The sequence below is a fragment of the Rhinolophus ferrumequinum genome, chromosome 10, assembly GCF_004115265.2.
Source record: "Rhinolophus ferrumequinum isolate MPI-CBG mRhiFer1 chromosome 10, mRhiFer1_v1.p, whole genome shotgun sequence".
NCBI lineage: Eukaryota > Metazoa > Chordata > Mammalia > Chiroptera > Rhinolophidae > Rhinolophus > Rhinolophus ferrumequinum.
In genome coordinates, this window is record NC_046293.1 from 29,684,500 (window position 1) to 29,709,233 (window position 24,734).

The 24,734-nt window shown below is 35.1% G+C and overlaps 1 protein-coding gene across 1 annotated transcript in view; it reads right to left on the minus strand.

Annotated features, from left to right (window-relative positions):
* The window catches only part of EPS8 (epidermal growth factor receptor pathway substrate 8), a 169,729-nt gene that overhangs the window by 5,726 nt on the left and 139,269 nt on the right, over nt 1–24,734 (minus strand). Inside the window, exons 17-20 of the mRNA XM_033118213.1 lie at nt 20,477–20,613; nt 16,475–16,583; nt 13,544–13,687; nt 4,499–4,718 (exon numbers count right to left, since the gene is read on the minus strand). Coding sequence (XP_032974104.1) covers nt 4,499–4,718; nt 13,544–13,687; nt 16,475–16,583; nt 20,477–20,613 — 610 coding nt within the window. The remainder of the gene's footprint in view (nt 1–4,498; nt 4,719–13,543; nt 13,688–16,474; nt 16,584–20,476; nt 20,614–24,734) is intronic.

Below are 24,734 nucleotides of genomic sequence, written 5' to 3' on the forward strand. Positions count from 1 at the left end.
TCAGCAAATCCTGTTAATCCTACCATCGAAATATAGCAAAAATCCAATTACTTCACTCCACTTTTTTCTGTTACCAGCTTGGTCTAAGCTACTAGCCTCTTTACAGGTCTCCCTGCTTCCACTCTCCACCAACCCACTCCCACCCCTGCTCTTTATTCATTTCACAACAGGTAAAATGATCTTTTAAAATGTAAGTCAGATATTGCAAGTCTTCTGCTCCAAACCTTCCCACGTGATCCAGACTACTCCCAGAAAAGGCCCTAGGTGACCTCCACGCCTCTCCTCCTGGGTCCCTCTACGACTCTGGCTCACAATGGCTTCCCTGGTGCTCTTCATCTCTAAAAGCCTTGCCTGGGATGCATTCCACCCACATACCCACACGGCCCACTCTTCTCTTCCTTTCCATGTTCCCCATTTAAAACTGCAACTCCCTCCCCAATAGCACTCCCTATTCACAGACTTTATTATTCTCCATACCACTTAGCACCTTCTAATATTTGTTATCAACTTCATTGCTTATTTATCTATCTTCTTTCATTAAAATACATGCCTGATGAGAAAAGGGAGTTTTGCCTGTTCTGTTGGCTTTACCTGCAACATGTGGAACAGTGTAAGGATTTAGGAAATAATCACTGAATAAATGGATAAAGAGGCATTCTGCTGATGTTTTTCACTGAGAGACTTTGAAAACCATCATGTACAAACTCCTAAAATCACGTTGCTAATTAGTAGCAGAATTTAGCTGGAACTGTTTTTTTTAAAAACCTTGAAGTCATGGCTGTTTTATGGCCATGATCACTGAAACTGGTTTAATTAAATTATCTACTATCCCTCTCCCCTACCCATTTTACACTTGTGGAAAACGTGTAGAAATGCACACACACACTCACACACACACACACACACACACACAGATACATTATTTGCAAACCTTCAAGGATTAACTTCAAAGAACTGATATGGTACACTACTTAACTGATTAACTTGGCAAGTGGAAATGACCTGGTCACTAAGGGAGGTTTGGTGACCATTGTTCTATGATCTTTTTTTTTTTTCCCCCAGGGAGAGTGCTTTAGAGTGTTTGATGTCCCTGGGAAATAAGAAAGTGTGAAATAATCATGTAGTGTTATCTCAGCCTAATTTTTTTTTTAATGCTTCAAGTATTCAGAAACATTTTGAAGAAAAAGTCTAAAGAAAAGTAAATAAAAGAAAGGAAGGGAGGCAGGGAGAGAGGGAGGGAGGAAGAATGAGGAGGCTAGCAGAGTGAGAGGGAATATTAGTGTTACATTGAAGTCATACACCCCATGCATTTCATTTGTTAACTCTTTTAAATCACTACATCATACTGCCACACAACATACGAGTACATCTCAAAGGAATAAAAAGGAAAAAATACCACCACACTGAAAGTTTTAGTTCCTTATCTACTGACTTAGCCAGTAATGATCATCTGTAGTGCACAGCATAACTGTCTTCCCGTGAGCACAAAAACCTCTTGTAATGTGCTCTTGGCTTTTGGTTTCCACTTGCAATGTTCTAGTACACAACAAACCAGACTCACTTTATACCCCTTTCTAAAGTAACACTTCTGATTACAAAGGATTAAACTCAAATAATAAGGTCTAATGTTTCAAAGGAAGTGGAAAAAATACAAAACAACCAAAGCATTGATATCTTCAAAAGTGATAAGGGGAGAAGCTTTTGAACCCTGTGATAAATCAATTTGAATAGCTTAGATGACATGGCTCCAAGCAGCTAGTTTGAATAGGCAACCAAAGTTACACTTCAGCAAAAGGAGTCTGGCTCTTGCTACTTGTTACATTTTAAAAGCAGTCATTTTGACTTTGTTCCTTATGTGTGGCTATTTGGTAACATTTTTATGAGTGAGTATTCATTTTGTAGTTCCTTCCATTTTATTTTTATAACAAATCTAGGTAGTAAGCAGAAAATATAGGTAGAATAGGCGTGTTTTGAGAGAAAGCTGGCTGTCAATAAACAAACATGTCTATCTGATATTATACTGTTCAGAAGCCCAAACATTCATTCAGAAAAAATGTTCTCCAAAAGTGCTCAAGAAAAGCTATAAAAAAAGCAAACAAACAAAAAAACCACTTGCTATATAAAAAGAAACATATTTATTTAATGTCCAACTATACTTTTGATATATCTTTAAAAAGAACTCTATATAAATAAATGTAAAGTTTTATAATTTTAAGGAAACAAGTACATGTGTTAATTTTGGGAGAGATATTATATTTTATATACCAATGTCACCTTTCAGTTATGAAAAACAGACTTGAAAATGATGGGTTGCTATTATCAGGAGAGTTCTCTATCTTTCAAGTATTCTAACAATTCATCTTTCCCATTAGGTTATTCTTAGTTTCTTAGACTAGGACAAAGAACAAACTGTCCCAACCCACAGACTGTTCCAAACGGGGACTGGATGCTTATGAACTCTGATCCTAGGCCTGGAAAAAGAGTGCCACAGTGTCAAAGATTACTGTGCTGACGTATCAAAAAAGGGAAATGTTATAAACTTGTGGTAAGAATGAAGAGAGAACAGTCATTTGTTAACAGGAAATTTTTCCTTAGGGAAATCAATAAAAAACATAGAACTTTCTCATCTCAAAACTATGTCTTTAGTGTCTTTGAAAAAATTATAAGCATCTTTAAAAAAATACACAGTTTTTTAAATTTAGTAGCATATTTATACACACTTACACGTTCTCATACATACAGAGACACACAAACAGTTGCTTTTGCTGCACATAAAGAGTTCATTGTTTTCCCAAAATTTCATTTTTCCATTAGTTTTTTGATAAGGTCAAGAAATAGATAAGGAGGTGATTTTAAATCGGCTACACCTTGGGAGAAATAGTAATGTATAAAAGTAGACTTAAGCTTCATGCATTTAACTAGAATTACTAGAACAATTAAATAGTAATAGTTTTAGTGTTTTCTTTTTTTATTTTGTAATTTATCAAGAATGACCACAACTGAATAGATGTGGCTATGATTTACTGAGATGAGAAAAACAGTAGGGTAAAATGGGAGTGAAAGAGTCAATAATTTGGTTTTGAACTTGAATCTTAGGCATCAAATCTGAGTAGTTCAATACCTTTATCTGGATGTCAGATGAGATTTGATATGAAGACAAATATTGGAATCATTTCTTTTTCATCAACAGAGATAGTATTGAAAGAAATGGAAAGACATTGATCGTCTACAGTCAAAGTGTGTTTATTGAGTAAAGAACCCAGAACTGAGTCCAGGAGAGGCCAGATTGAGAGAATGAAATATATCCTTTTCACACCCACACTCTTTATACACTTTTATCATATTGAGGAAATATCTTCCCAACTCTGGTTTTCTAAGAATTTTTATATGCCAAGTATAGGTAAAGCAAAGTAATTTTTTATAATATTAAAAAAACTCCATAATTTGAAAATTAAATAGATCAGTCATGCACTATAAGGTAAAACAAAATAAAAATTATAGTATCTTAGAATTACTTTCAGTTTTCAAATTATAACTCTGCTGTTCCAAGTACTAACAACAATAATCCAAAGTTGGCCATAGTGTCGTTTTTTTCCCCATTTATTTAAATCTGGTTTTAATAGAAATCATTCATATGAGAAATCAAATTTAAATTTATGAAAAAATGAAGTTGAAGTCTAAATCACATGCAATCTGAATTTGGTGGGTAAAGTTGAAACTGCTATGGGCAGGTTGATTCTGTTAAGCTAGTGTGCTTGTATATAGAAATGTCAAGGGAGCTGAGGTTGAAAAGCCTTGACTGATTTTGACCAGTATGACACATTATAAGCAGGCAGTCACTATTTGCTGCTATCATTAGCATCACCATTGACTTTTTGGACCAGATAATTCTGTTGGGGGTGGAGGGTGGGTGTCCTGTTCATTGTAGGTCATTGCTAAACACACCTGTATTCCACCTATTAGATGCAGTAGCATCCACCCAACTGTGATCAAAATATGTCTCCAGATAATACCAAATGTCCTAGGAGTAGGTGGGTAAAATCTGGCTGAAGACAACTGATCTAAATGCTTTATATGCATTATCTCATTGAATCCTCACAATTATCCTATGAAGCAGGTATTATTTCCCTCCACTTTTTAGATATTGAAGTATAGAGAGAATTATTAAATTGTTGATGGTCATATAGCCAGTAGTGATGTTTCATTATACATACTAAAGTACGTCTAGCTCCAGAATCTTCTTTCAACCACCACAATATATTGGAATATGTGTAGAAATACATACATTAGAGAATAGAAAGAACTTCCTGTTTCTCAGAATTACTTGGAGGATGAGAAACTAGGTAAAAACCTTTGCAATCTATCAAGTATCATGGGCTATTATTTATATTTAATAATATTTAATAACAGTAAAACCAATAATAGACAATATTTTACTTAGCAGTGCTTTTAATTTGCAGAAGGAACTGTGTATCTTTTGCCTCCCCGAGAAACTTACGGTCCACAGGAAGTTGTTTGTGTCTCTGGCTATCTCGCACAATACTGCCACCATCACTGGAGCTGCTGTTCTGGCGAGTAACATTTGCAGGGACCTTTGACACAGGAACAGGTGCTGGAGTAGAAGGTGGGAGGGGGACAGGGACAGGAGCTGGTGTTGGAGGAGGTGATGGAGCAGAGGGAGGGTCGGTTGGTCTCGGACCATGCTCCATCCTTTGCTTCTATAAAAAGATAAACAATTAATTTGAAATTGTAAAAATATAAACTTAGCCTATGAAAATAAATTATACTTCGAAAGCATTTTTGGCTATTTATTTATAAACTTACTTGAAATCCATAGCAAATTTATGTGTGTGTGTACATATACATCTTCCATCCTATATGGTGTAATAATCATTAAAAATCATCTCTACACCTTTGCTCAAAATCATAAAACCACACTCTACATCAAAACCATACTCTACATATTTGTTCAAAATCAAAATATTAATTAAGGAGTAAAAAGGATATACCAATAGCAAATAGTAGTATTAATAATAGTAACAAAGGTCAAAAAAAATAAACTTGAACTTGGAATCAGACACAACCGGAGTAGGTCAAAAGATTTCTGATTATTTTATAATTTCCAATAATAAAAACTTCTAATTGTACTGGAAGTCTAAATATCAACAGCATAAAACATTACTTACTCTTTTAAATGTATATTATATTCAAAAATGTTTAATTCTGTTTCTAATTTGTTAAGAAGAGGGGAAATATTTCAGTAGATAAAAGGATTATGCTTTAAACACCTAATTTTAAAATGTTAATTTATTCAAGTCTTAACTCTTTGTGCCATCATCTTAATGCTAATTAATTAAAATTAGAAATTTTCCTTGTTAAAATAGGAATGTTGTGGGATGAATGGTGGTTAGGGTAATGGTGTAGTCTAATTCAAAACAAAAAAGGCCATGTGGGGATTTGTATTAAAAAAGGTGGATGTAATAGAATACATATTAACTTTCACTAACTTTTAAATCATGGTTGTTAGCCTATTATAAAACAGTATTTATGTATAGTCCCTATTAACTACACACAATAGTTAAAACTTTAAATGAAATAATTTTAATTAATAGATGACTGCATTATAACAAGTTCCAAATTCTCAAAAGGCACTTTTTTTTTTTTTTTTGGTATAATCAAACACAGAGCGATGGCCTTTTAATTTAGGTAAAGTTTCAATACTGCACTGGCACAGTTTTAATTATTCTAACATTCACGATTAGCATATAAAATGCAAAACAGCAGGCCTTTTGGTAATCTGGTTCTTTGGTTAGAACAATATTTCCTTTTCATTTTTAAATTGGCCCAAATATAAGGTAATATTGATTTTAAAAGAGGCCTCCCCAATTTCCACAGAGATCAAAAACATAAAAATACACACCACACACACATATCACTTTTAAATTAAATCATGACTCAAAAAACAACACACCATCATCATAGTCTCCTTCACAGCAAATGAGTTACACCTGTGGAAACCAGCGTGGGAAGGAGTCCTGCTTCTTTTCTGTTGTCTCTTTAAATGCTACCACTCACCCGTCAGTGGGTGGAGAAGGTGGGAAGGGTATAAAATAAGGATGAAAGCAGAACTCAGAGAAGTGTTTATAATGTTGGTAGATAGTGGAAGGAGGGAGGTGGAAGGGGGAACGAGGGAGGCAGGCAGGCAGGCAGGAAAGGAATAGGAGGTTGCGTTTCGTGGAGCAAGAGAGCCATGGAATTAGATGAGAGAGAAACTGAAATTGCTGACCCCCTCAGCATTCAAGACCTAGAAACATTTCTCATATATTAAATAAAAGAGTTATTTATTTATTTATTTATTTTTATTATTATTATTCCCCACAAAACAATGTTCCTATATTTGGGCCAATAAAATATTTAAAGAAATCAAAATAAAGCAAACATCACCAAAATGTACTACTTAGCACACACCAAAGTCATCTGATTAAAATATATGCAGTGTTCCCTTCATAGGACTGTCCTTTGTACATAATTGCATGAAGGGTTTGTGAATTCTCACATTAGGATTTCAGAAGTGCCAAAGTTTAAATTGCTGTTTTTAAAGCTTAAACAAATGAAAAATGCTATCAGTTGTGCATTCCATGATATGATTCACATTTTCTGCTTTCATAAAAACAAGAACAGCTAGTGTTTTGCTATCCATCAAATAATACTGTGAAAAAATGAATACATTGTGTATTACTGTCACAATGAAGCCTGAAGAGAGGCTCAGCAGATCTTCCGTGCCTCGTTTCATTCCTGTCATTGCTACATGATGCAACTTTATCAGTATCACCTAACAATAGACTTAAATGTTATATATGAATGTTTCATTAAAGTATGGAGAGACTATATGAAAAATGTTTATGAATTATGCCATAAATGTTATTTACTTGCATATTTTCCCCTTTTCTTAATCCTCTCTTCCTGTCTCATGCTTCCAGCCCCTAGAATGGCCACCCTCTTCTGAAATGGCAACCAAGTCAGCTTTCCTTCGGAGACTGATTTATCATTCTTGGTGTGGAGGAAACAGGATCAGTATTGCCTCTTGAACTCACTTTTCTATGTCCCTCCCTATCTTCTCCTCTCCCCTTTACCTAACATCCAATTTACTGCTCTTCCCTTCAGTATTTCTGTCGCTTGGCTAATTTTGGTTGGAGGTGGAGATTCCAATGTACCCTCAGCTTATGGAAAGTTTTGAATAGCAGAAATGCACCCTGCCCTCTCTTCTCTTGAACCAAAGGTACTAAAGCTTCAAAGCCGAAAACAGAAACCTTGACCAACCCTTCACAGTTTGCCCAGGACTCTTCTAGCATTAGCACTGAAAGGACCACGTCCCTACAAACCCCTCCGCTGTGAACAAATGGGGATGACTGCTCACCTTTGTGTGGACCTATTTTTGTACTGTAACCGTCACTTCCTATCTCTTGCCTTTTATCTCCCACAAATACACTGAAAGTTCTGTTTAAAACCAAATCTGTCCTTTTTCTCTGAAAGAAGTCAGAATTACTAGACCCCATGGAAAATTTACTTTTCTATTGATAATTAAATAGGCATGAGTCACTTTTCATTAGCCACTAAAGCTGAGTAGAAATTCTCCAGGATTAAAGAAAGTTATTTAGAGATAAGCTCCTGATTCATGCAAGACATTGCTTCAAGGGGAAATTATGCAAGCAAACTCAACAAAGCCATTAAAATTGAACTGTTCTTAAAACTTTAACCTACACATTTTTTTTTTTCTAAATTTGGTCCCTTTGGAACTCTGTGGTGAAAACTAGGCACAGTTGGAACATTTGGAGGGTGTTAAGTCCAGAGATTGAATCCAAAAAATTATATTAAAAAGAAGTGTCATGAGGGAACAAATGTGGGTTACCTCTGACAGCTCGCCAAGTAATTGCTATTAGGAAAATGGAGCAAATCACATCAAATGAGAAAATTAACACAGGAGATGGAACTAAAATAATATCAATTATAATTCACATCAAATATCAGAAAATGTGAGCAAATTAGTTTTTGACAGTAAAATTACCTGCCCACAAATCAACCAGTGAAAGAGCTTGTAAATATATAATTAATTTCCATCACTCTTATTTAGCCATGGAAAACTAATTATATAGACTCACACAACTGTAAACAGAAGAGAGTATTTCAGTAACTATTTGTGTATTAGAGTACTGTGTTTTTAAAATAGTAAGATATAGGTTCATCTTATTCTTATAGCTTATAATGAATATACTAGAGTACATTAAATGTAAGATTAATTCTTTTTTAAAGCTGAGTTTACGAAATGAAATATACATCATGGTGTGTTTTAGTGAACATTAGTTTTAAACTTGTAAGCAATCTAAACAGAAAATTTTATAATTTTGCACACGTGCGCGTTGGGCAGTAATTTATATGTACATGTATAGAGACAGAGAGAGTGAGAAAGTGGGGATTTATTTGGGAAAATGTCAACATGTGTGGCAGAATAAAAAGTAAACATCCTTTCTAACAACCGTACCTCTAATGAATAGATGAGTAGAGTGTTCTGAGATAATTTAAACATTTTTTAAATAACTGAGTATTATCAGGAAGTTGGTCTGCTGGAATGAATACAAAGACATCTTTACTAAAATGGTCACTCACTGTCCAGCAGTATCTGAATGTCTGGACTGAGTTTGAAAAAGAGCATTCATAACATGGGAGCAATTAGTAGAGCTAGTGGTTTAGTAGTTACCTGTAGAAAATATTCCCACTTTTAATTTAGGGCTGTTTCTACATATATACAGAAAATAACACAATTTTACATCCAGACTGGATTGTGGAGATCATGGGACTTGACCACTTCCATTTTACAGCTGAGCAAATTGGAGCACGGAAAAATAAAATACTTTCTTTAAGGTCACACAGCTAGTGAGTGGCAGAACCAGGACTAGAATTCCTCACGTACGAGGACCTAGACTGGGGCTTTTCCCACACTATCATAAAACCTCTTGCTAAGACACAGAGAAGGCAGGAAAACTTCTATTGAATTCACAGGACCACACTGCCCAGACATTTATAATTATTTGTATCTTGGTAGAGTCAGAATACCTATAGTAATAATAGTAAGCACATAGACTTAATAATTAATAATAAACACAAGGCTCCTTTAGTCAAGCCCTTGAGTGTATCAGAAATAACAGAGGGGGAAGGTTGGTCTCTGTTCTTGGGATACAGCATGAGAATCTATACGAGCAAAAGGATGATTCCAGCAGCTGAACAGTCACAGAGCTAGAGGTCTGGGAATCAAGTCAAAAGAAATATGGGAAACTTTATGCGGCAAGTAGATTCCAGGTGGGGAGAAAACACCCTGGATATCCATCTGTTGCCCACCTAAATTACTACAAAGCCCTACAATACTCTACAACAAAATTTTTATTAAATGTCATTTATCTTCATTTTTCCATAATCTCTCCTAAGCATTTACTTGCTTTTCCTTGTAGTTTTATTCAATCTTTTTATTTTATGTTCTATATCTTTCACAAATTCTTTATTACCTCCCCCACCTTTTCTTTTTAAAATTTTGCTAAAGCCATGGGGGAAACACATTAGGTGGAAACGGCTGTCTTTACAAAACTGTTAAAAATCACTCCAAAGTTGAGGATATTAAATAGCCTGGACTCTCAGGGACATCAGGTGGCAATTGAACACTTATTCACTACTGGTGCCAGGTACTAGCATCCCTGCCATCAGAAGATAATTTCTAGCCTAAAGTGTGAACAATACGCAAAGGCTGCTTTTGTGTCCTTCCCCCAGGAGCTGCCATTATTTACATACACTTCTTCCTTACAGGAAACGTAAGGGTAAGAAGAGTCACAACTGTGTGCATTTTTAAAACACTGGGTGACTTATAGATGCTACATGGAAATACTTTACATCTAATTCCCTTATTCCCACCGTTCACAAAATGTCTACACTCTAAGTGAATGATATAATTTACATTATTTTCCTGAATTGTAAAAAAATTAAAAGAATTGAAATCCAACAAGTAGATGCATAAGGCAGAAGTCCAATTTCAAGGATGGTGACTGATCAGATCAACTTTTATCAAAGCACAGCGCATAGGAAAGCTAGTCTAAGAAAAAGTCCCTTTAAGCATTCACACAGGGAAAAACTATATGCTCATACAAAGTGAGATGACAATCTTTTCTAAGCTAGCTGAGTACATCAGAACATGGAACTTCTGAGCTTTCCTCAGGCAGCTGGGTAGTTGTGGGCAAGTTACTTCTCTTTACCTTAGTTTCCTCAGAAATGAAACGTGCCTACTTCACAAGGTTGTGGTGGGAAATAAATGAATCAGTATTTGTAACGTGCTTAAACCATGCCTGGCACACAACCGGAGCACTGATCACTGGCATTATCGACCTTGGATGTAATATCATTGCTCTCTGTGAATGGGAAGGAACCTTAAGCAGTGAATCATTAGGTATCTTTGTGCAATACAGAACAGGGAAATAAAATGGTTTTGTAAGAAGTTGCTTTAAATTTCTTCAAAATTCTGGTATCATTGAAAGGAAGAGACAGGGAAAATGTGAAAGGCCATTTCTGAGGAGAGTGAGGGCCACTGCTCCTAAAACACCAGTGCAAAGGCAGGAGCAAAGCTAGGGCAGGTGGCTCACAGACTGGGTTCTGGACAGCAGGCTTTCATGGAGGTTCTGCTCAGTGCCAGGCTTTCTGTCTTCCCTGTTTATCAGTGCAAGATGCCTGGCACTTAATCAATATTTGTCAAGTGAATGAATGAGAAGATGAATACGACATAGAAGTGCTTTTGCTATGTTTGTGATCCACTGGAGTTCTATAAGGTCAGGGTGTTAGGATCACTGGAGTCTACATAAATATGGTGGTACCATTATTGTCATTCTGAAAGAAACTGCAGGAATTTTGTTAGATATTTTACATAAAAATATCTGGTAACACTGTTGTAGAGATATAAAATAATTGACATTTATTTGCAAGGATGCTGTTTTTCCATCTTTATCTAATCATTATGTATATATGTATGTGTGTGTGTGAGTGTACACGTGTGTGTGTGCACGTGTGTGTGCGCGCGCAAGCGAGAGAAAGGCTTTGAGAATCCTTTTAGAGTAGTATTTATGCCAGATAGCAGAGGGCAGATTGTGAAGCTTGCTTATTAAAATTTCATAAGATTTTGGTGGTTTTGTTGGGCTCAGCCCAAAATTTTCAGGAAGTACTAAAAAAAAATCGATTGCTTTTAATACCTGTTAAAAGCAGGGCCCTCAACCTACACACATGTGCGCGCGCGCACACACACACACACACACACACACACACAGAGAGCTTCTGCACTCATTTCCACATACATCACTGCATTCAGAGTTGCATCTAAAAATTTTCAGAAGACAGTCATACAGTGTTAAAAAGTTTAAAAAGAAACAGCCCAAACAGGCAATGCCCACAAGTTTCTATTTACATAGAGTAGCAAAACAAACTCCTGAAACTTGTGAGTACTTAAAACACTTCTTGGTTGTACCAAAGTTGACATAACTATAAGGTGAGGCTCTGTTCAAGAAATAAGGGATAGAGTTTATGTTCTCAAAAAGTACTCTCTTCCTATGATATGTATTTATAGTTTTGGTTTGCTTTTAAACAGAAGCAACTTTGAAACAGAAAAGTCATCTAGACCTCAAGGCAGGAATCAGAAGTGAAGAAAAAGTCAAGACTGAACAGTGAACAGGAAAAAGTAGGAGAGGTTAAACTCTGTAGGAAATCTCAGGAGTGAGGAAATACTTAGAATTTACATTATTTACAAGTTTTAGGTACTTTTTTTTATCAGTTTGCTCATTCCTAGCAACCAGGCCCACAAATATATAAAACCAAACGTGGATAGTTGTTTCTAACACCTAAAATATAAACTCTTGTCTTCTGCTCACAGAGGGATATCCTTTGTGAATAGTCTCTCTTATAGTTTATCATGAGTTAAATATTAAAAGCAGTCCTGAGAGAGCTCAAAAGGGGATACACTCTATCACTCTTTTCAGCATATGTTTCAAGCATACACTCTTTAACACTGTTTATGGTATTCAGTCAAAAACCTCTATAGCAAAGAACATGAAGAATTAGCATTCATAAACCAGACAGAATCCTATATTATGTCAGGTAACCACATATCAAAATCAGAAAAGTAAGAACTTAGGAAAGAAAAAGGTATTAAAACTAAGTTAGAAAATTCACTTCAAAAATCCATGGGAAGTGGAGTAGACCATACCTTGAATAACTCAAACTCCTTCTTTGGCATCAACAGCTAATGACAAATGATGAACATAAAATAAGTACATAATATATATGCACATCAGGCCAGCCAAACACAAGCACAGCAAACAGAATTTCCATTGCTATCATTTTAAATTATGAAGATATATAAATTGTACACTAGTTCTTTGTTTTAAACGTTTGCTTGATTCTTGGATTCTAATAAAGCCCAAAGTCACTCTGGATAACTGCAGGACCTGTAGGAGGCTTCAATCCCATGAGGAGCCAGAAGTACCTAAATGAATGGTGATGGCACCACACGACCACAATTCTAGGTTTGGGCAACATATTTTACTAAACCTAGGCATGAAAAAAAAATGATTTCTCTGCATATTCTATGTATCTTCTATTCAAATTAATGACATTATTATAATATTTGGTCAGACGTGATCTTTTGCTCAACATTCTGAAAATTAAGAGAATTCTTCCTGGGGACATGAGAAAGAAGGCACCACAGTTTCAGAGTCTATACACAGCATAGTCCATCTATTCTGTCTCTGTTGGCAGATCTAACTCTAGAAGTCCTGTCACAGACCAAACATCTCAATGCTTTAATAGCAAGAGAATCCAGATGTTAGGGTGAATGAGATAACCAGGATCACTGAAATCCTGGAAATACGGCAAAGGACTCAAGAATTTTTCAATGATCAAGAAGAGAGAGTCTGACCCATGTCACCTATATCATAAGTACACTTTAATCTTAAAGTCAAGAGAGGAAAAATATTATAGTCCAAATCAATAAATATCTAGATGTGAGGGTAAGGTGAGGTAAGTTCCAGGTTGGTCAGTGGCAGAAAATTTAAGAGAGTGAGGGCTAAGGCCAGTGAAGATGAACTGCTATATATTTCAGCTACTCAGTGCCATCATCTAACTAGAGGAAGCCACTGAATAGGAGAGCTAAGAGCGAATAGGCAGAAATGTGATTTCTCAAAATGTCAGAAATATTGTAGGGTGGAAAAAAATAGCATGCAGAGAAACAGTCATTTACTGGTAAACATTTTGAGCCATTTCCTAAAGAAGTAAACCATAAAACACATGTATAATTCTTCCCTATGTCCCTCACCATTGCCTCCGAACTACCCTAGGAAAAACCTGAATAAATTGTAAAACAATTCTCAAAATGATTAATACACAAAAGGTATCTAAATCCTATTTAAGAGTGATGAATTTGAAAATTTAAAAATGTTGAATTTTGCTCAAAAATCATAATTACCTGTATGGTATGCGTGTACGGTGGATCAGCACGCCCTAAGCCAGATTCTGTAGGTCTCACAATATCCAAAATATTATTTGGCACAAATCCAGAGTCTCCACTTGCGTTTCGAACTTTCCACCATTGCTTCCTATCATCAAGGATCTGTCATTACGCAAGAAAATAAAGGCGTCATTTCTATACAAAAACCAATCTATGAAGGAATTCAATTTTTGTTCCTAGACCAGGAAACTATTTTTACTTCTATTAAGTTGACTGAGCATCAACATATTGTAGGATGAATGATTCCCAGGAATTACACTAAGTATTACAATTATTAGTATAAAACAGGTATGAATCCACAGTACCCATGGCCTGTATTACCTCTCAAGAATGTTTACTTGCAATATATCTGAAGTACTTATAGATAACCAAGATGACTATGTATTGTCTCCATTCTTGGAATAGAAAGGAAAAGTATGAAACTTTTTTTTTTTTTTTTTTTTACAAAAACTACTATAATTATCCCACATCATACATTAAAGAAGATGAATACTCAGTTATAAACTAAGAAAAGAGATTTGGGAGTCATGGTAGGTTATTCTCACAACCATTAGTTCATTCACTGCTGGGGACATTTGTGCCAGGGTACTAGGATATGAAGAAGGAAATGTTTTCTCCTATTACAATAATCAAAACAGCATGGTATTGGCAGTAAAACAGGGACCCAGACCAATGGAATACGATTGAGAACCCAGAAATAAACCCACATATACATGGGCAGACAATTTTTCACAAAAGAGCCAAACACATACAATGGAAAAAAACCGCCTCTTCAATAAATGGTGCGAGGAAAATTGGAAAGCCATGTACAAAAGAATGAAACTAGACTGCTATATGTCACCATATACCAAAATTTACTCAAAATGGATCAAAGAACTAAATATAAGACCTGAAACATTAAATTGCATAGAAGAAAGCATAGGTACTATATGGACCTTGGGTTCAGAGAGGATATTATGAATTTGACCACAAAAGCAAGGGAAGTAAAATAAAAAATAAATGAATGGGACTATATAAAAAACTTCTGCTCAGCAAAAGAAACCATCAACAAAACAAAGAGGCAACCAACCAAATGGGAGATGATATTTGCAAACAACACCACCAATAAGGGGCTAATATCCAAAAAATATAAAGCACTCGTACAACTCAACAACAAAAAAACAAACGATCCAATTAAAATGTGGCAGAGAACCTAAAGAGACACTTCTCCCAAGAAGACATACAAATGGCCAACAGACATACGGGGAAAAAAAACGCGCAACTTCACTAGCTATTAGGGAAATGCAAATCAAAACCACAATGAGATACCAACTCACACCTGTTAGAATAACTATCATCAAAAAGACAAGTAATAAGTGTTGGAGAGGCTGTGGAGAAAAAGGAACCCTCATATACTGCTGGTGGGAATGTAAATTGGTAGAGCCACTATTGAAAACAGTATGGAGGTTCCTCAAAAAATTTAGAATAGAAATACCATACAACACAGCAATCCCTCTTCTGGGTCTCTACCAAAAAAAAAAATCTGAAAACATTTATCTGCAAAGACATATGTACCCCTGTGTTCACTGCAGTATTATTCACGGTGGCCTAGACATGGAAACCACTGAAGTGTCCTTTGATAGATGATTGGATAAAGAAGATGTGGTATCTATACACAATGGAATACGCCTCAGCCACAAGAAAAGATGAAATAGTGCATTTGTGACAATGTAGATGGATCTTGAGATTTTCATGCTAAGCGAAATAAGTCAGACAGAAAAAGTCGAGAACCATATGACTTAACTCATATGTGGGATATAAAACTGAAAGCAAAAATGACCATGACAGGGACAGCCAGTGGCTCAGGCGGTTGGAGCTCCGTGCTCATAACTCCGAAGGCTGCTGGTTCGATTCCCACATGGGCCAGTGGGCTCTCAACCACAAGGTTGCCAGTTCAATTCCTCGAGTCCCACAAGGGATGGTGGGCAGCGCCCTCTGCAACTAAGATTGAACATGGCCCCTTGAGCTGAGCTGCCTCCCGGATGGCTCAGTCGGTTGGAGTGTGTCCTCTCAACCACAAGGTTGCCAGTTCGACTCCCACGGGGGAATGGTGGGGTGCGCCCCCTGCAACTAGCAACGGCAACTGGACCTGGAGCTGAGCTGCCAGGACAGAAAGGACTAAAAGGACAACAACTTGGGGCTGGACGGTACCCTCCACAACTAAGATTGAAAGGACAAAAACTTGACTTGGAAAAAAGTCCTGGTGGTATACACTGTTCCCCAATAAAGTCCTATTCCCCTTCACCAATAGAATCTTAAAAAAAAAAAAAAAAAATGACCAAGACAAAGGAAGAAACGAAACCTCATAGACACATACAACAGTTTAGTATTAGTGGTTATCAGAGGGTAAGGGGGAAAGGGAGGTGACAAAACAGGGAAAAGGGGATCAAATATAATGGTGATCCCATTTTGTGTTCAACTTGGTGGTGAGCACACAATGATGTTTTATAGAAATGTACACTTCAAACCTATATAATTGTACAAAACAATGTCACCCTGATACATTTAATAAAAATTTAAAAATACATCTTATGGTGTATCCACAACTGAATTGATAAACAGCCTTAATTCTAAAATGAACAAATCCCATGAAGGAAGAGCACAAAGCCAAGAAATCTAACTCACTGCTCCCAAAAAACCCAAACAAACTAACTAACAAAAAGGAGATAAAGCAGCATCCCCTCCTAAATATAGATATCTATAATATGCTGTATCATTGGTTAAATAAAATAATATTGAACAATAATTTTTTGACCTCAACCTTTCTTTGAGGGAGGCTCAAATATATACCAAAAGAGGAATATAATAAATCCACTTTATTAAGAGTATATAAAGGTAAAATTCTATTACCTCTAAAATATCATCCTTAAGAACTGAGAGCTCACTGTTGTTCCTTGCCACAAAGTCATACTTGGATTTGGCATATTTCTTGGGTTGTGTTATGAGTGGATCATAATTTCTATAAAAAGAAAGAGAAAAGATTACTCTGCAAGCTCTTCCTAAAGCCAGAAAACAGAAGTCAAACATTAAGACAAGCCAATTCCTACCAGAAAACATTCTGACAGATTATTCTTATAGTTTAGTTTTATTATATTTTATAGAATATGAAAACTAAAAGAAACTTTGGGATTATCACTATTAATATGGCTAGGGCAATAATAAATAATGCAAAATCAGCCAAGTCTGGAATGCAAATCTATGAATTCTTTAACCATTAAATATAGATACTGGATATTGCTTTGTTAATTAGTATCTCTATCATGAAAGAATTAGGATAAAGATCAATGTTAGCATTTTTCATAAAATTAAAGGAGACTGAAGCTAATTTTCATAGTAGTAATTTAAATTATATGTTGATTTCACTAATTAAATCAGTATGTTCAATTCATTAACCAAATATACATTTAAAAAATTATAACTAAGTGTCAATATTTGGGAAAGTTTTATCCAGTTATCTAAACTGCAAGGGGAGGTATGAATTATGTAGAAGAACAATATAACACTTCCCAATTAATTAATTAATTCACTATAAACTTACTTTAATAGTAAGAGCATGTCTAAGAGTTCGATATTTAAAAAATAAATGTGTTTCTTAAAAAAATACTTCTTTTAATCATTAAATTATCATCAATAAATTTAACAGCATAATTAAAAATACTTTTATAGATAATATAATAAAACCTGATATATAAACAAAGAGCTAATAGCATTTTCTTCATTTCAATAATAAAATAATAACTTTCACTATTTTGTTTTTTACTAAATTTACTCCCTAATAATCGCCATGTATATTCCCACTTTTCCTCACACATCTCTACAAAAGAAAAAGCAAAAGGGGCTAAAAATGTTTGGTCATCCTCCTGTCAAGTGGTCATTCTGTCACTGTTATCTGAATCAGGTTAGAAAACTGCCGCATTTCTCTTTGAAGTCTTTGCTATCCTGCCTGTCTCAGAAGTGATTACCCAGCACGCACTTATAAAGTACTCTAGAATTTACAAATCTTTAGTTTTTTGCTTTCTATAGATTAGACCTGGATATCACACTGACCAGAGCTATCAATCTGAAAATCACACTTTGTAATTTTTCAGATGTACCAAAGTTTCTTAAAAGACCTAGAATATATAAAAATAATACGATCTCTTATTTCTGATTTGGAATGATAGTACACACTTAATAAAGAATAGACACGGAGAGAGCAATGATCTGAGACTTCCCTAAAACACTAATAGCCCATTAAAAGGTGAAGGCTACAAATTCAACAGGTAATTTCCCTAATAACATGGTAATTTCACTGAAGAGTGAATATACTTCATATGGTATTTACTGCAATCCTAGCATGTAACAGAATTTAAGATTAATAATATTATAAAAATAAATGCCAAACCTCTGTGTATTTCATATCAGACCAGAATGTTCAGGTAGTTTTTGAAATAATGATGACAAATTTTCTTACCAGCAGAGAACATCAATGATCCAGGTGTCTATCAACTATTCAGCTTCTATTGTAATAGCCCAGCTAAGAGATGAGATCCATAATGACATATACAATCCACTCACCGCTAAATTTATTTTTTAATTTTTTTTGAACTTTTATTTATTTAAGTGTATTTTTCCAGGACCCATCAGTTGCAAGTCAAGTAGTTGTTTCAATCTAGTTATGGAGGGCACAGCTCACACTGGCCTATGTGGGGATCGAACCGGCAACCTTGTTGTTCACAGCACTGCGCTCTAACCAACTGAGCTAACTGGCCACTCCAATTTTTAAAAGTTTCTGTCTCTGGCTAAATTTTGACAACCTATGTACATACTTGAATATCCCTTCATAGAATTTCCTTCACTAAATTCCGTTTAAATTTTTATTTATCAAAGCTTATAAAATAAACCTTATGAAATTCATCACAGCAATCTCTGAATGAGGAAAAATATCTTCAAAAATAATGTCCCTTACATCATCCCTCACTTCCTATGTAAAGTTCCATGAGACAAACATTTTTGAGGAACAGCCAGGAACCTCAAAGACAAATTTGAAATTCAATCAGTTTCAACCTATACTTCAAAAATTTTAATTATTGTCTTCACTCTTGATTCCTTAATTTTGCACTTTATTTCATTATTTAGTTTTTAATATTGACACTACTTTAAGTCCATATAATTTAAGTGAGCTGCCTGAATCCATTTTGAAAGTAGATAGGATACAGAGATATAACTAAATCGGTAAATCAAAGGTAAACTCCCCTGCTAATCTATAAATATCAAGGTAAACTTTTAAAAGACTTTGTGGTAAGCTGTCCAAAATAAATGGCAGAGTTTTTTCCATTAGTAAAACTATACCTTATAGATTTGTGGGTAAAGGACAAAAGAGGTAGTGAGTCTAAAATGTTAGCTACATTATCACATACTTAGTCATTCAATCAATCAATCAAATCAATCTACAAACACTTAACTGAGTAGTCACAATGTGCCTGATGTGGTCTTAAAATGAACCATGATAAAAGGTTTCTAGTATCAACAGATATTACAGCTCTGAACACACATGAGAAATGTACCCAAGTGGTTTTCTAGCTATTTAGCTGTGAAAAACCATCCCAATTCACTGGAGTTATGAAACACAAAGATAAGGTAAGAATCACTAATCTGAAATAATTTCTCAAGTATTAACATCTAAGAAAAAAAGGAAAAGAAAATACTAGGATGAGTAAAAAGTTAGTTAGGAAGAATTACAATGAAATAATTTTTAAACTTCAAAGGTGATTTTCAGCTATATCTATTAACACTTGAATCTATAATTAAAATGTATTTCATATGTTAGCATTTTCAAAATGTATTATTCATTGCTAACTTTTCTTTGTACTCAGTTTTATATGTTAGTGCCCTTAGAATCATACCTGTATAATTTTCACAGCACTCTACTTAAGTATTACCTCTGTCATCATTCCTGCCATCATTTCTGTCATCATCAACAGAAAACAAAAATTTTAAATCCCACCTTCTTTAGGTTCTATTAAGAAAAAGCATACTGAAAAAAATAAATAAATAAAAGGCACGCAACACCCATAGTGGGAGAAGCTTTGAGGAAGGAAAAGTACAGAACAAGGTCTCTACCCCATTTCATCTGAATGGTCACTCTCCAGATTCTTATTACCAATATTTCACCTCCTTTTCTTTCTCTTACGGACACAGGTTGGCCTATGTGTCAACCTCACTAGCAGTGGCTGGAAAACAAGATTGAAAAACTGAGCCTATTCCAATTCCTTTATTTGTTACCCATCTCAGTTCTCCATCTTAGCCTATATTAAGTTTTTTTAAGAGATAAAATATGGAAAAATCAAAGAAATGTAAAACTGTAAAGTGAGAATAAAATACACTAAGATGAAATGGCAAAAATGGCAAATTAGGCCTTGACTTCTTTTAAATATTTAGTTTTTCTTTAGTTTAAATATTTCTATCTAAAGGAATGTTTGTTTATTTTTGTTGGGAGAGAGAAAGATGGAAATTATTTCCTTTAAAAGTTACAGAACTGGAAAGATCCTAGAGACCATCTGGTACAAACTAGCAGAGTTTCAAAACAATTCTTCTTTCTTCTTAATCACAGATTTTGTCAAAAGCATCTTTTTAAAAAGCGAAAGTCATCCAAAGGCAGTTGTACTAAGTTAGAATTAAAGCCTGGAGGTCCTCCAGTTGGAATTATAGACTGGAGGCTTTGTTCAGCCAGTTCTATAAAGGAATAACTGAAACTTTATCAAACAATGGACAGATGGGAAGCTTAAAGAAGTGAACAGTGCAGACACTGGCATCTCTATCTGCACTAAATTAGATTCCACAACTCTCCAAATGATGCCCATGCAATGTTACCTATCCACGTGGCGATTAGGAGTTGGCTTAAAAGCAACAGCAGCTTCCCCTTGGTCCAGATGGGGCTCTCTTGTGTAGATGTTATTGAATGCGTACCCATCGGGGGGAGGTGGAACATACTCCAACACACTGGACTGCTGAAAGACAGAGGAGAGATGAAAGGATCACCAATCCTAACTGAATGAGCACTGACGTCAGTCAATAAAAACTCTCCGCTACATTGTGATCAGTATCATTTTCAAGTGATTGACCAGTAAGTGAATAAATTATAAATGGGGTTGACACATTTTTGTCAAAGATCTCCTTAGAGTGAGAAAAGTAAATAGTGCAAAGACTAAATCTTAATTCTGGAAACACCCAGGTATAAAAACAATACAAGCGTAACTCGGAGACATCGTGGGTTTGGTTCCAGACGACCACAATAAAGCGAGCACTGCAATAATGCAAGTAGTAATATTTTTGCTGCTGAAGGGTCTGGCGTTCAATTTGCAAAAAATGCAACACCTGTGAAGCACAATAAAGCAGAGGGCTATAAAATGAGGTATGCCTATAAATTTTTTCCTCAGAAATTTCATTAATAAGTGATTTTAGTATTAGGTAGGCTGTAATACTTGTATAAAATAAAATTTGTTTTAAAACAACAATAAAACCCTAACCCTTGCTTACTATGTGTAGAAACAGTCCTTTACCACTCTAGCACGGTAAATATTGTTGCATGAAAATCAACTGAATGCTGCATTAAAATTATTATTTTCTCATTTTTAAAATATATATGGACACTTTTTTTTTTTTAAATGGCATCACTATGATCAAATTTACTGTTAAGGAAAACACAGAAAGGGAGAAACGCACTGATCTTGACAGTCAATAGTCCAGAAGGCAATGCTGGAGTCCCTTCTTTGGCAGTTAGACATGAGCCTACTGGGCTAGCCAAGAGCGAGAAGTGAGGGGTAAGTGTCCTATTGAGCATCATGGTTTTAAAACTATAGGGAGAAAACAAAGAAATAAACCAAAAAAATTTTACTTAAAGATTTTGTATTTTTACCTTACGTAAAACGAGGTATGGAAGAATATGTGTGATAGACCCTAAAGCAATGGAATTCCTTGGTTATTTCAATTGTTTATGTATTTGAATTTGGGAGTGCTTCAGATAAGGCTTAGACATGTGTTCACTAAAGTTAATCCTAATGACAAAGTTGGCAGGAGTAGGGCCAAGTTTATCCACAGACAGAGTAGGTGAGATGTCTCCAATGGACCAATGTTGATGTCCCACATTACATTACTCCTATGGACTATGTATTAGGATACTGCACTTCACACACAAAAATAAAAAATTTTACCATTTAAATACCTTAGTGTACGCTATCAACAAAGTAAAAAGGCAATCTATGAAATGGGAGAAAATATTGCAAATCATGTATTAGATAGGGGTTAATATCCAAAATATATGAAGAACTTGTACAACTCAATAGCAAAAAAACAAACAATCCAATTTAAAAAGAGCAGAGGAACTGAATAGACTTTTTCTAAAGACAACATACAAATAGTCAACAGGAACACGGAAAGATACTTAACATCACTGTTCATCAGAGAAATGCAAATTAAAACCACAACAAGATATCACCTCACACCTGTTAGGATGGCTGTTACCAAAAAGACAAGAGATAACAAAGTGTTGGCGAGGATGTAGAGACAAGGGAACCTTTGTGCTGCTGGTGGGAATGTAAATCGGTGCAGCCATTATGCAAAACAGTATGGAGGTTCCTCAAAAAATTAAAAATAAAAGTACTATATGATTCAGCAGTCCCAATACTAGGTATATTACTGAAGGAAATGAAATTGGGATCTCAAAAAGAAATCTGCACCCCAATGTTCATTGCAGCATTATTCACAATAGCTAAGATATGGAAACAGCCTAAGTGTCCATTGACAGATGAGTGGATAAGGAAGATGTCAAATAGATAGATGATAGACAGACACACTACAATGGATTATTCAGCCATGAGAAAGAAGGAAATCCAGGCATTTGTGACAGCATGGATGGACCTTGAGGACATTATGCTAAGTAAAATAAGCGAGGCAGAGAAAGACAAATACTGCATGGTATCACTTATCTGTGGAATCTAAAAAAAAAAAAAGTGAAATTCATCGAAATAGTAGAAAAGTGGTTGCCAGGGGCTGGGGGAAACAGGGAGAGATTGGTAAAAGGGAGCAAACTTTCACTATAAATGAATAAAGCCTGAGGATCTAATGTAAACATGGTGACTACAGTTTATAACACTGTGTTGTATAATTAAAATTTGCTGAGAGAATAGAACTTAAATGTTATGAACAACAACAAAGATAAATATGTGAGCTGATGGAAGTGTTAATTAACTAGATTGGGGGAATTCTTTCACAATGTCTACATATATCAAATAACTACAACATATACTTTAAAGATCTTATAATTTTTTGTCAATTATACCTCCATAAAGCTGAAATTAAAAAAAAAATAAAAAAAAATGGCTTAGCTAATTTAGTTTATCATTTCCCCAGGAGAGAGTACATTTCCCCAGGAGAGAGAACTAGATGATTAGGCAATTTTTTATTAAAGGCTATTATAAAGGGAGGTGTACAAGAAGCTGTTAGAATCACCCATACCTTTGCCTACCTCTGAACATAACAGAGTGAGGTCGGCCAGTATGAAACCACTGGGTCCTGAGAGCAATAGGGAATTTTGGAAGGGAGGAGGAAATGACGACAGATGACTAACTATGATGAGTACACAACCTGTTTAGGGCGGCTGCTGGTTCAGAGGAAGTAAGGAAGGTGAGTATTGCCACCATGATTGTCACTGCACTTCACCTACGCCTTTCGATTCTAAACAAAACCACCAGATCGTGAATCATCCGATTCTTGTCCTGAGTGTATTTATTATAGTAGCAATAAAGTATAATAAAATCTCTCTTCGGAGGATGATTGCTTTTTTCACGTATTTTAAATCAGCATGATTTGGCTTCCAACAAAATATTAAGACATAAAATATGAAGACAAAAAATTAAGAACTGCTAGCAGGTGCCTTTCATTTTATTTTTAAACATATGAATAAGTACTTAAGCGGAAAAATGGAAAACAGTTTACAACAGGAAAAGGACAACTTATTATAAGGAAATATTCTCAATCATTCTTTTAAAATTACTTATTCAATGAGAGTAAATAAACTTTTTTACTGGAAGCCCAGAACACAGTACTCTCTCTTAAATACACAAATTGAAAAAGAACTCACAAAAGTGAATTTCTGAGACATACATTATAAAGTGGATATATTTTCTGATTTAAGATATGAAGACTGTAAGCCAGAAATTTCTATGATTTGAAAATAGTCAGTTGTAACTATAGCAACAGCAAGTGTATCATAATTTCATGTTTGATTACATTTTTTTCCCCTCTAGAAATGTTGCCCTCTATGAGGAAAGAAAATCCATAGTGATGAGCTCTGAACTGTAAAATTACAGGTAGGGATGTATGTCTGCCAACCTATGAAGTCATCTTCTTAATCACTTAGAGGGAAGGTAGTTATGGAATCCACCTCTACTTTTATATGCAGCCAGAGGCAAAAAACGTTCCTTAGAAAACAAGTATTTTCCAAGTAGTACATTTGCTTTATTTTTAAAGTTTCAGAATTTAACCAATCTTTTATAATATCATGATTATTGTCCCAGGGAACAATTTTAAGAAATTTAATTTATATACATGTTTTTCCTCAGAAGTGAGGACTTAACTCTGGTTTGCTAATTTATTCATTGATATCATATTTGCCACATTAGAAATACCCACAGTAGTCTGAGGAAATGAATCTAAGAAATTAAACAAAAGAAATGAACAGGACTTCAAGGAGGATCTAGTCATCATTTACTGTTCTTTCTTAAACTAGACTTCATTCATGTAATTCCTTGGTTCTGATCATCCTATTCGGTTTGGTTCAGCATTAAGCAATGCTTAATCTTCTTTTCTGTCAGAGCAAGAAGAATCATAGAAAAATCATCTTTACGGAAAGTGAAGAGACAACACACCCAATTTCAATCTCTTACTTTGCTCCTCGAATAGGTTTACTCTGAAGCTTACTACGTGCTTAAAAGATACAATAAGTTTTGTCATCTACTAAAGGTGTAATAGTGTTATAAATGATCGTTTGAACTTGGGATTGGAGTCCAGGAGAAGCTCTGGCCTTCTAGCCAGGTCGATAGGACTCCAGAGGTTTAAAACTAAGCAAAGA